Below are 12,392 nucleotides of genomic sequence, written 5' to 3'. Positions count from 1 at the left end.
TCTATTATACATGCAATTATGAACTTTCCAAGGTATTACCCTATCTAGCATACAATACTTGATACTTGGGTAATCAAATGGATAGAATACATACCTTTGTTTGATGTAGCTTGTCTCCATGAAGCTTGAGTGCCCAGTGCCCAAAGTGTGACACCTCAAATGGTTCACACAACACCAAATGCACATGGAATGACTTGAGAGAAATGGAACACTCCTTGAAATCGTCTAGCCCTCATATTCACACATTAGTGCACGATTTCTTGAGCCATGGGATTCTTTTATATGGTGGCTATTAGGGTTACACCATGTAACTCATAACTTTACCCATTCCTTATGCTCCATGGATTTTAACCTCCATGGAGTATCCATGGGTCACCCCATGGACTTAGTCCAACATAAGGAATCTTGGATCACAAGCCCACATATATAAGAATGAATGATTTACACAATCAACCCATATATTTAATTAGTCTCCTTTTGATCACTTAATTAATTCCAAATTAATTCTTGATCAATACTAATTAAATAACCTTATTAATATATTAGAACTTATAATATATTAACCAACCTTAAGTGTTATTTCTCTCATTATAGTCTATCCAAATGCATGATGCCATGCAACCCAAATGGACCATGCCGGGTCGGGTCAAGTCTTACCAATTATAGTTATGGACTTAGACTTTAATCCAACAATTACTACAACAACCAGTAATTCCCGAGTGGAAATGGGAAAGGATTACTATGGACTTTGTGACCAAACTACCCAAGTCGACTGATGATTTGGATACCATATGGGTAATAGTCGATAGATTGACAAGATCCGCTCATTTCCTGCCAATAAAAGAATCATACAAGATGGAACGTCTGACAAGGATCTATATCAAGGAAATTGTGAGACTCCACGGAGTGCCAATATCTATCATCTCAGATAGAGATAGTAGGTTTACTTCACGCTTTTGGCAATCCCTTCAGAAAGCTATGGGAACACAACTTGACCTGAGCACTGCCTACCACCCACAAACGGATGGTCAAAGCGAACGAACCATTCAAACCCTTGAAGACATGCTTCGCGCGTGTGTGATAGACTTTGGAAAGTCGTGGGATACCCACTTGCCTTTGATCGAATTCTCATACAACAACAGTTATCACTCGAGCATCAAAGTCGCTCCTTTCGAGGCATTGTATGGGCGTAAATGTAGATCACCGTTGTGTTGGGCAGAGGTAGGGGACACTCAGTTAGCAAAAGGACAAACATCAGACAATGCACTAACGGGACCAGAAATCATACGCGAGACGACCGAGAAGATAATTCAAATCAGAGCCCGACTGCAATCATCATGAGACAGACAAAAGAGCTACGCCGATAAGCGGCGAAAGCCCTTGGAATTCAGAGTCGGGGATAGGGTGTTATTGAAGGTCTCTCCCTGGAAAGGGGTGATTCGTTTTGGGAAACGGGGAAAACTAAACCCTCGATACATTGGACCCTTCGAGATTCTTTCCCGAATAGGTCCAGTGGCTTATAGACTGCACCTACCCGTTGAGCTCAGCAGTGTACACCCCGTGTTCCATGTTTCCAATTTGAAAAAGTGTTTATCCGACGAAACTCTCGTCATTCCACTTGAAGAGATTTAAATCAACGAGAATCTCCTGTTCATCGAGGAACCAGTCGAAATCATGGACAGGGAGGTAAAGCGTACTAAGCAAAGTCGCATTCCGATTGTGAAAGTTCGATGGAACGCGAGACGCGGACCAAAATTCACATATGAACGTGAAGACCAAATGAAGCAGAAGTACCCTCACCTATTCTCGCATTCTCAAATCTAGCTTTCAAAAGAATTTCGGGACAAAATTCCCTCTAACGGGGGGATGATGTCACAACTAGAAATTTTGATGCTTTGTAACAACAACAATGATAACATTTGTGAACCAACATGAGAAAACATGTATAATGCTTATTCAATAACAACAAAACTTCCATCAAACACCTTATACAAGCACTGCAAATAGTCAACTAAGAATTGGAAAACCTAGAAATCCCGGTTTAAGTCCATTATGGACTGGGATTTTCTTATTGGGCCTAACGGACTAATAAGCTTCCAATTTGACTATTTTGGGCTTAGAACTCCTATGTGGACTTTAATTGGACCCACTTCCACTTATTTTAACATTTTGGGCCATATTGGGCCTAGAATGAAATAAAATACCCTAATGGGCCTCATTGGGCCATAACTAACCTAATTAACTCTAATGGACTATGAAGCCCATTATTTTGACAAATTGGGCCGTAAACCATCATGGGAGCCCAATGGGCCGAAAAATCACCTAATTGGGCCATAAAATGGACTTAAGCACAAAAAAGCCCAATTTCTTTTTCTTCTTCTCCTCTTCTCGGCCCAACTACATAAATGAGGGGGGGAAAGAGTTGACTTTCCACTTGCCACCTCCTTATTGTATTTTGGTTCTCCATGCAATAACTCATATTTCCAAGCAACCATCTTATCATCACTCTCTCTTCTCCTTCTCTCTTTTTCTTCATTCGGCCGAGAACCACAAAGGGAAAGACACACACACACACATTTCACTCAAACACTCTCAAAGAAACATTCCTTCTTGTTCATCAAATTTTTGAGAGTTAGAAGCATTCCAAGGAGGTTATTCCACAAAAATCATCATCTTAGGTAAGTTCATGCTTGGATCCATGATCTAGATTCTTTGTATTATCAAAAATCTCTCCTTAACTCATTTAAACTCATGATCACCATCTTAGAAACCTCTAAGTTCGAGATCTTCCAAGAAGGCTTGCTAGGACCAAATTTTCTTCATTTCTTCCTCCTAAATCGAAAACAACAAACAAAGGTGAGTTCATACCCCTCTCTTTTCGGTTTTTATATGTTTTATGGGGGAGAATACAAGAAAATGTGTAGATCTATGTGTATGTGTATGCTATGTATGATTTTATGCATGTATGTGTGATTTTATGTGTTTTTGTGATGAATATGTAATCAAAAGGGAAGAAATCTCGAGATCTATGCCATAAGAAGGAAAACAAACATGATCTAATTTATATTACACTAAACAAGTCAAGAATATTAACTTCTAAGATTATGATAAACATATTGCAACATAAAACCCATTTTTAGGCTTAAATTGTCAAATAAACAAAAGTTGGGTTAAAAATTGTCATTTCCGGTTTTCTTAAGGGTCAAAAGAGTCAAAATAGTTACAACAAATGTTTTTATGAATATTATGCTCTTCAAGGGACTTGAAATGTAAATATTAGCTTAATGGGCCAATTTTTGGGCTTTTCGGCCCATTAAGCCCAAAGTTGCGAAAAATATGACTTTTAAAGGGCTGAAATGGTAAATTCTTCAAAACAAGGGATAAAGAGTTAAACAAAACTACTTCAAGGATTAAAAATGCTTGTCTTTTCAAAAAAGGATAAAAAATGTAAAGTTTTTGGATTTTGGGCCAAAATTGTAAAAATTGCAAAAGTTTGGGCTTTAACCGAAAAACACTTTTCTGGAAGGGCTGAAACTGCCAAAGAATAAGTTTGAGCTAAAAATATCATTTGAACAAGTCTATGATTCAAAAGTGTCAAGAAAAGAGTTTAAGGGCAAAAATGTCTTTTTTATATAAGGGACTAAAATTGTCATTTTTATTAAAGAAGGGCTGAAAAGGTCAAACCAATATTCTTAAGTCAATTATTTTATTTCTAGAATATTGAGTCAAAAATACTAAACCACGACTTACAAAAATTGAAAGATGAATACACATATAAATCCAAATATCGTTATAAACAAATCGACCGGTCTCGAGTCGATACAAAAATAACAATCGTTCAATCAAACCTTCCAACAATTATGCAATACCTAAAACAAGTAAACATTCAAAACTCTGGGCTTGAAAGTTCCAATCATGCTTGTTGGGCCATTGTGATCCATCCACATGATTTTCGGGCCCAAGAGATAATAATAATAAATGTTATTGGGCCTTCGATGACCCAATTTCATATTAAAGGGACCCTCAATGGCTTTTAAGTGCTATTGGGCCTTAGTGGCCCACTAGCACTGCTAGTAAGGTCCGAGTAATCAAATGCGAAATGGACCAACGTTTCCTTCATATACCCAACAGCCTGAAATAACTCACGAAAGTAGCAGGACTTTGTTTTCCTCTTCTCCTCGTTTGTTAGGCTTATGCATAATTAAAGTAAACAAATTCAGGTCGTTAATCAATAGTAATCAATGTTATTTGGGTTAAGTGAGTAATAACGGGCGATACCTCCAAGGTTCGTTCGTAGTCTGTAGTTATAATCAAAGTTTCCTGGAAGGAGAGCGAGAGTTTGTGTATAGATCTATACGGGGGTGACTCCCCCACACCTCAGCTATCCACTACAGTTAGACTCGGCCAGTCTAGGGTCACAAAATCTTAAGATCAATCCCGGTGCACGATAGGTAGCCAAGACAGACGAACTATTCATTATTATGCATGGTTATAATGACTCACAAAAATTAATTAATCCAATACCATCCGAATAATCAAGGAAGAGTAATCAAAATCATTCATTGTGGCAGTATAACAATTTGAGAAGTAACTGTATTTTATGTATTCGGAAAACATCTTTCGAGGAAATCAACATCACTCGCTTGTGTCCTTCTATAACTATAATACAAAACTCCCTTTTTATACACGTTTTGAAATCATTCATGCATCAACTTATGGATCTCCACACTTTGATAAACAACTGTCTTTTCAGAAAATATCGGATTTTCTGGGTTTTACAAACTACACAAATCATTTTTATTACAACCCTGCTTATGAACTCACCAACATTTCATATGTTGACGTTTTTCAAAATAACTTGTATTCTCAGGTAACAGGTAAGCTGCAGGGTAATATCAAGTACGTTAGGATGTTATGTTTTAAAAACTCTCGAACAATTTATGTTATGAATGTGTAATGTTTAAAACAATGTACTGGATGTGAACAATATCAGTTGTAATGTATTGATGCATGGTGATGTTTATGTTATGATTCATGTATATTCATTGTGATGATATTCAATTTAAGTCACGCGAGCCCTCGGACGTTTCCGCCGTCTGGTTTCGGGGGTGTGACAGCGGATAAGGAACAACAAAATTTTCAGTTGGTGGTGGTAATGATAAGGGAAGTATGGTATGAGGCAGCTAGTGACCGAGGAGTGCTACGCCTCTTGCAGCAGGGTTGAATAATCTCAGAGGAAAGGGTTTGACCCTGTTGCGCAGCTCTCGTATGAGTCTAACCGTTGCAGGGATGAATCTTTTACTCGAAGGATTATCTGACCCATTCATTGGGATAGGTGCTCAGCACTAACTTATAGTAGTAAGAAGTATTCAGTGAGTACCGACAGTAGTGACCAGCACTGGGAGTGGCTGTAGTAATGGATATCGTGAGGGGTATGTCCTTCACGGTAATTGAGGAGGCGGCTGGTCATAGAAAGTTGCCTTGGAAAGGCCAGTGAACGCGCAAGGAAAAGGGGGTGAACCCCTAGGATGTCCAGCATGGGTACCCGGGGAGTACCGAAAGGATTGTCGGTTGGGTAATAGCCGTCTTCTCAGGATTGTTGGTGTTTAGGGTGCTCTCGAGGTTATTATCTGCACGGACTAGTTTTAGCCGGAATGACCGGACAGGAGGCCATTGGAGACAGTCCACCGAGGATCGCGTTCAGCAGGAAATGTATACATCAGGAAGGCATGTGGTGAGCAGAGTACAGAATAGTTGACCATAGCAGACTTCGAGGATGGAGTCTAGTTTAAGTGGGGGAGAGTTGTAACACCCTGTTCGGAAAAGCATTCATTTATGGATCCAAAAGTCAAGGCTAGGGGAATTTTGGTCATATATGGGTTTTGAGTTCTATTCAAGAAGGTTTCGGGCCGGGGTGTGTTGTTAGAAGCGTAGGGCTTCTCGCCACCTTTTCGCGGATATAAGGTCCGTCGGAAACGGACTTAGAACGAATGAATTATGATGATTTGAAGTTGTTGACATTAATGGTCCCTTAATGGGAAAAGTTGGCAAGAAGAGCCATGCATGCATAAAAGAGATGCGTGGGTACGCCCAGCGTAATAGGGTGCATGGTCGCGGGTGCGCGGAGGCGTACGCCCAGCGTACGAGAGGTACGCCCAGCGTACGCTCAGCTTTCCTAAAACCCTAATTTTAGGACATGCCACTATATAAAGAATGTTATACCCTCAAGTTTTAGCCTCCATTCCACCCTAAAGAGCTGCTACGAAACCCTAACCCTCCTTTGAGTATTTTTGGAGCTTTGGAGGCCTTTGGCGAGTATTCTAGTGTTGTAAAGTCATTTTCTCAACAAGTGAAGAACAAGGAAGGCGGTGAGCTGAAGGAGGAGATATAGATCTGGGAGATTTGCTTCATTTCGGACCTTTTTGAGGTATAAAGCTTTGACCTTGATGATTAATCTGTGAGATCTCTCTTAGTACAAGTTATGGACTCTTTTGGTCCCAAGAATGGATCTTTGGGCCTCAAGCACGTTCCTAAGTCCAGGGTTGTCTCCCTTAGAGTCATATGAGCTCCATAAGCAGTAAAGTTACAACCTTTAGGACTTATTTGTGCTTATGCTTGAGATCTAGTCCTTGGAATGAAAGTATGTTGTCACATTTTGAGTTTGGACTTATTTGGTGGATTGCAAGGCACCAAGTTAGTGACTTTATGAATTAAGATATGGAAAAAGGACCCGGATCTGAGTTTGTAGCCCCTGGAGTGGAGGAATAAGCACTTAATGGAAAAAGGACTTAACAGGAGGATTACGTTGAGCGTACGTGTAGGTACGCCCAGCGTACTCACCTTTGTGCCTGTACGCTTAGCGTACATTGGAGTACGCCCCGCGTAATGCTGCCAGTTTGGGTTTCGAGCATTTGGGGCCTCGGTGTGGGATGTGCTTTGGACTATAGGTCTTTGGGCCTTAGTGGGCCATCAGGAGTCAGTGATTATGGGCCAAGTATATGTGTTGGGCTTAGGGTAAGACCCAATAAAGGGATTAGGCCCAATGTAGCAAATTGGGCTAATAGTGGGCTTGGGAAGCCTATCTAGTGTTGGGCCTTTTATATTATGTTTGGGCCTTAGTTATGGACAATATTGGGGGTAGGGGTAAAATGGTCATTTTACCCTGAGAAGGACTATTGCATTGAGCTAAGTGTTATTTGATCTTGGTAGCTCGGGGAGCTGAGGGAGCAGCAGTCGGGGAAAACTTCAGTTAGCAGCCAGAGGGTTATCAGCAAAGTTCAGCAGTACATGTGAGTTTCCCTTTGTGTGAATGGGTCTACGGCCACAATGCCAGCCCATGTAGTGACGAGTAAGAAGACCCGAGGGTTAGCCCTAGGCACTGTATGCTAGTATGATATTCCGGACCAAGGTCCGATGTCGGGCGGGTGCCCAGTGAATGGTTGCATGATAGATTATACTTGTTGTCTGTGTGATACTTGTATGTGCCTGGTAGGGAGGCGAGGGTGGGCGAGGTCCCGTATCTCACCATTAGCAGAGTATGGACGAGGTTCCATATCTCATTAGTAGCAGAGCAGGAGCGACGCCCGAGATAGGTAAGGAGTGAGTGTGGGCGGGGGCCCGTATCTCATTATCAATAGGAGTGTGGACGGGGTTCCACGGTTCATCAGTAGCAGACAAGGGCGGGGCCCAAGACAGGCGAGGCCTTAGTACAGGAATGCAGTAGAGTAGTTATAGTTTATGGGTTATGTGATATGTTATATGTTCGTATATGTTTAGCGGGCGGGGCCCAGAGACAGGCAGTGCCTAAGAGAAACATATTTGTATACCGAGCGGGGCTCGAAGCCAGGCAGGGCCTGGAGCAGGCGGGGCTTGTTGTAGCGGGCGAGGCCCGAAATAGTGGGTGAGGCCCAGTATTTGCACTATGCAGTTATGTGTATGGTATGTGGTAGGGTGGGGAACTCACTAAGCTTCGTGGTTACAGTTTTCAGTTTTGGTTTCAGGTACTTCCGGTAGCGGAGGGAAGAGCTCGGGATGATCGCATGGCATACACCATAGTTAGTCAGCTTGGGATGTTTACTCTGATAATAAGAATATGTTTTGGAATTAACACTCTGATTTTATGTTATGGATTGAGAAATGTGGTTTAAGTAACGTTTTAAAAATGAAATTTTTAGTCATGATTTTTGGGTCGTTACAGATCATCGCCAAGTTTTGGGAACGAGCACTATTGATCCCACAGTATGTTATGGATGAGGATATGAGGAGGAAGAGGTATCATTCCATGCTGAGGGATGACATCCGCTAGTTTGTGAGATTTTCAGGGTGCAAAACCCTGAATGAGATGGTGGAGAAGGCCCGGGAGCGGGAGATGGAGTTGGAGTTCCGCACTAAGCGGAAGCCAGAGCAGGAATAGATAGCTGTAGGTCAGGCTAAAAAGCCTAAGACCTCTGATTCTTCTAGTAGAGGCCAGTAGGGTCGTGGCCGGTGTGCCAAGTGTGGGAGGGCACATGGCAGGGTTTGTCAGGTGACAGGCATAATATGTTACACCTGTGGTCAGCCAGGCCATGTGAGTAGGAACTGCCCCAAGAAGGGCTTGATTTGTTTCCACTACATCCAGACCGACTATAAAAGGGTCGATGTCTGAGGTTGCAGGGATGAGGAGGAGCGGTGTGCCGCCTGCGCCTGCCACGATCAGGATCACTGATGGTCGCCCTGCCAAGGAGGAAGCTCCTGTGGTGAAGATCCACACATTTCAGCTGACCATAGAGGAGGATCAAGCTTCACCAGACGTCGTGCCTGGTATGTAATCTATTTTCTTGTTTGATATTATTTAATTATGCTTATATGTATATATATATATGTGCACTTGTATAGGGACCTTTTTGGTCAACGATATGTCAGCTCATGTTCTCTTTGATTCGGGAGCTATCCGATCGTTCTTATCTCTTGCGCTTAGCAAGAAGTTCCGAGATGCTCCAGGGACTTTGGATTCCCCGCTGGAGGTTGAGATTGCAAATGACCGCATCGTGAGTGCTTCGAGGGTATATCGGGACAGCGTCCTGAACGTGCTTGGGGAGAGGTTCCATGTTGACTTGGTTCCGATACCGCTACGAGGGTTGAAGGTGATTGTTGGGATGGACTGGTTGGGGGCCAATGTGGCCATGATAGACTGTGACCGACAACTGGTGAGAGTTCGAACCCCAAGTGGATGAGAATTGGTTATTCATGGGGATAGGGCCTCACAAGGGCCAACTCTCTGTTCAACTGCGAGGGCTAGGAGACTTCTCCATCAGGCTTGTTCGGGATTTTTGGCATACATCTCAGATACGAGGGTGGAGCCCATGACAGGTTTGGGTAGTGTACTGGTTGTACAAGATTTTCAGCATATTTTTTCCCGAAGAGTTACCAGGGGTGCCTCCGGAGAGGCAAGTAGAGTTTCACATTGATTTGATGTCGGGTGCTGCTCTGATAGCCAAGGCACCATACCGGCTAGCTCCGCCCGAGATGCAGGAGCTGTCTACATAGCTTCAGGAGCTGCTAGACCGATGGTTTATCCGTCCAAATAGCTACCCATGGGGGGCATCGATCCTGTTTGTCAAGAAGAAGGACGTGTCATAAAGGATGTGCATCGATTATCGGGAGCTGAACAAGCTAACGGCGAAAAACCGTTATCCGCTTCTGAGGATCGATGATTTGTTCGATCAACTTCAGGGTGCATCTTCGTTTTCCAAGATTGATCTTCAGTCAGGGTATCACCGGATGAGGATTAGGGATGAGGATATATCGAAGACGGCTTTTCGGACTCGGTACGACCACTAAGAGTTTGTGATGATGCCATTTGGGCTCTCCAATGCCCTAGCTGCGTTCATGGACCTCATGAACAGGGTGTTGGATTAGCTGTCTAAGCCCATAACTATATTTGGTATGTACTTGATTTGATTATGAGCATGGTCCTTTTGGGTTGCCTTCACTCATGCAACTTGACAGGATGACAAGTGGAGAGAGAGCAGGATTTATTATATGAATAATAAATTGGTACTCAAAATAATTTTATTAATATATTACAAGATTAATATAATATTTGGAAATCATATTATTAATTAGTAATTAATTTGATATTAATTTGGGATTAAAAGGAACTGATTAATAATGGAGGGATTGGTTTTGCAAATCACTGATAGTTGCAAAGTTGGGCTGATGGGCTCCTATGGGAGGACTGATTAATAAGTTTTTCTATATTAATTCGTCCAAGGCTTCTATTGTGGAGGTCCATGGACTGCTTAAGGCCTAAACAAGGAAATTAGGGTTTCCACCTGAAAACCCGAATAGCCCCAACTATATAAACCCCCTTTGACTAAGGATTTCGGCCCTAATGCAATTCTAAGAGAACCTAGTCGATTTCTTTTTCTCTCCTCATCCTTGCTGTGTTGAGTGTTTGTGACTCCATTAGAGATGCAACACTTGGGGCACTAAGCTTTCAAGAGTCAAGGTGGTTCTTCTTATTGCTACATAACAAGTAAGGTAATCATCAAACCCTAATATATATGTGAATTTCGAAGTTGTATATACTAGATTTAGGGTTATTGCTTTGGAGTTTGTATTTGCATGTTCAATATAGAAAAACTTAGATCCAAAGCAATTAGGGTTGCATACATCCACACATTAATATGTGTTTAAACTTTAGGATACGGCTATCGTTACGTGTTCTAAACTGAACCATAAACCTCACAAGGGCCGCAAACCCCGCAGCCGCAAATAAGGTTCGAGCCGTGAACTCCCTCGGGCCGCAATCTCGTACCTATATATATATATATATATATATATATATATATATATATATATATATATATATATATATATATATGCGAAGTCATCACTTTTCTCTCATTCTTCTCTTCTGACCGCAAACACCTTTCTCTCTCAACTATCATCCTCCAAACCTTTGAATCTTCTTAGAGCATTGCTAGGATCATCAAAGTGTTCATCATTTCATCAAGATTCTGGGGATTTCTCGACCGTAAATGCTTGAATCATCTTAAATCTTCAAGATCATTGGGCCGTGAACACCCAGTTTGGGCCGTAAACTCAAGAACATCAAGTGTTCTTGGGCCGTGAACCCCTCATCTGGCCGTAAACTCCTTGCAGCCTCCCAACTTTGCTTATAACACTTCTCTTGTAAGTAATTCTTACATCCTAGGTTGTTTCCTTAATACCTTAGAGGTTATATTCACTAATTTCATGACAATATGTTGCATAAATTGCTACTTAGGACTTGGTTTTGTCCCGGGAGCTATCTTGTGGAAAAACATCACTTTATCAAACTCTTCAATCGAATTACTCACATAAGGTGAGTTCATACCCCTATAAGTAACCTTTTCAAATGCTTTTATATGATTTTAGGGGGAGAATACAAGTAGAACACAATTTATTGTGTTAGTCATTTACCTGTGGAAACAAACAAACAAAAGGATTTATTATTCTCAAATGTTGTTAAAATCATTTTCAAAAACTCTTTTTAAACTATTTTTAGATTTCTGTTTTTATCAAAATCATATTCGTGTATATATTTATGTATACGTATGCTTTAACGGACTTAGGACTATTGCTAAATACTGTAACTCCTGTTTCTTGTTTGGTTGTGGGCTTAGGGTAGGATCACTAGTCCGACTGTCGGTTAAATCATAGTCATACTTGCTAAATATATATACGAATATTAAACCCCATTTTCAAAGGAAATACTTAACTCAGTTGCACATTAGACAATTGAGTCTTTTCAGTATCAGTTCAAACAAACATGCTAGTAAACTATAATAGGTATAGTTTAGAGGATCACTACATACTATTACTAGAACAGAGAAACAGTACATGAGTCAATACATACATACTATTACTATTCAATATAAAGTATACTACTCATTTACAATAACAAGAAGGTACATACTATAACAAGAACAAGATAACTAAAATGTGAGATACTATTTCATGGCATAGCAATATCCTTGCTATGCCATGTTTTGTAACCAGAGTCTCCTGGAGGGAGAGCGTGAGTTTGTGTATAGATCTATATGGGATTGACCATCCCCTACCTTGGTGCTAGCTACAGTGGGACCTGCAGGTCTACGGGTGACAAATGTCATATCATTTTTGACGTCTGAAGAACGCCGTGTTTTATACTAGTCTATCAAGTATGGTTACAACCTTATCACATTTTTAACCTTAATTAACCAGTTTGGTTTTAAAGGTATTTAATGCATTAGTAGTATATTTTATACAAAACTACTATACATCTTCATTTTCCATTACATTCATTCATATGAGAAATACATACTATTTTTCTAGTAAAGATAATTTATAATTATGGAAAACAGTACAGTTTATACTATTTCAAGTAC

The 12,392-nt window shown here is 41.0% G+C and overlaps 1 protein-coding gene across 1 annotated transcript; it reads left to right on the top strand.

Moving 5' to 3' along the window:
- Positions 1 to 8,636: 8,636 nt before the first annotated feature.
- On the top strand, positions 8,637 to 9,212 carry LOC145115941 (uncharacterized). Its single transcript, XM_079052304.1, has 2 exons — positions 8,637 to 8,799; positions 8,875 to 9,212. Exons 1-2 carry the CDS (start codon positions 8,637 to 8,639, stop codon positions 9,210 to 9,212), a joined length of 501 nt encoding a protein of 166 aa, XP_078908430.1.
- The last annotated feature ends 3,180 nt before the right edge of the window (positions 9,213 to 12,392 follow it).

Source organism: Lactuca virosa, chromosome 1, assembly GCF_052849685.1.
Source record: "Lactuca virosa cultivar CGN04683 chromosome 1, Lactuca_virosa_CGN04683_v6, whole genome shotgun sequence".
Lineage (NCBI taxonomy): Eukaryota > Viridiplantae > Streptophyta > Magnoliopsida > Asterales > Asteraceae > Lactuca > Lactuca virosa.
The sequence above is the reverse complement of the archived record's forward strand: the minus strand, read 5'-3'. Positions and strand labels throughout refer to the sequence as shown.

Bases quoted from the DNA above. Each gene is read 5' to 3' on its own strand.
- LOC145115941 (XM_079052304.1), top strand. From the start codon at position 8,637: ATGTCTGAGGTTGCAGGGATGAGGAGGAGCGGTGTGCCGCCTGCGCCT. The intron at 8,800-8,874 runs GTATGTAATCTA...GCACTTGTATAG, and splicing joins TTCACCAGACGTCGTGCCTG to GGACCTTTTTGGTCAACGAT.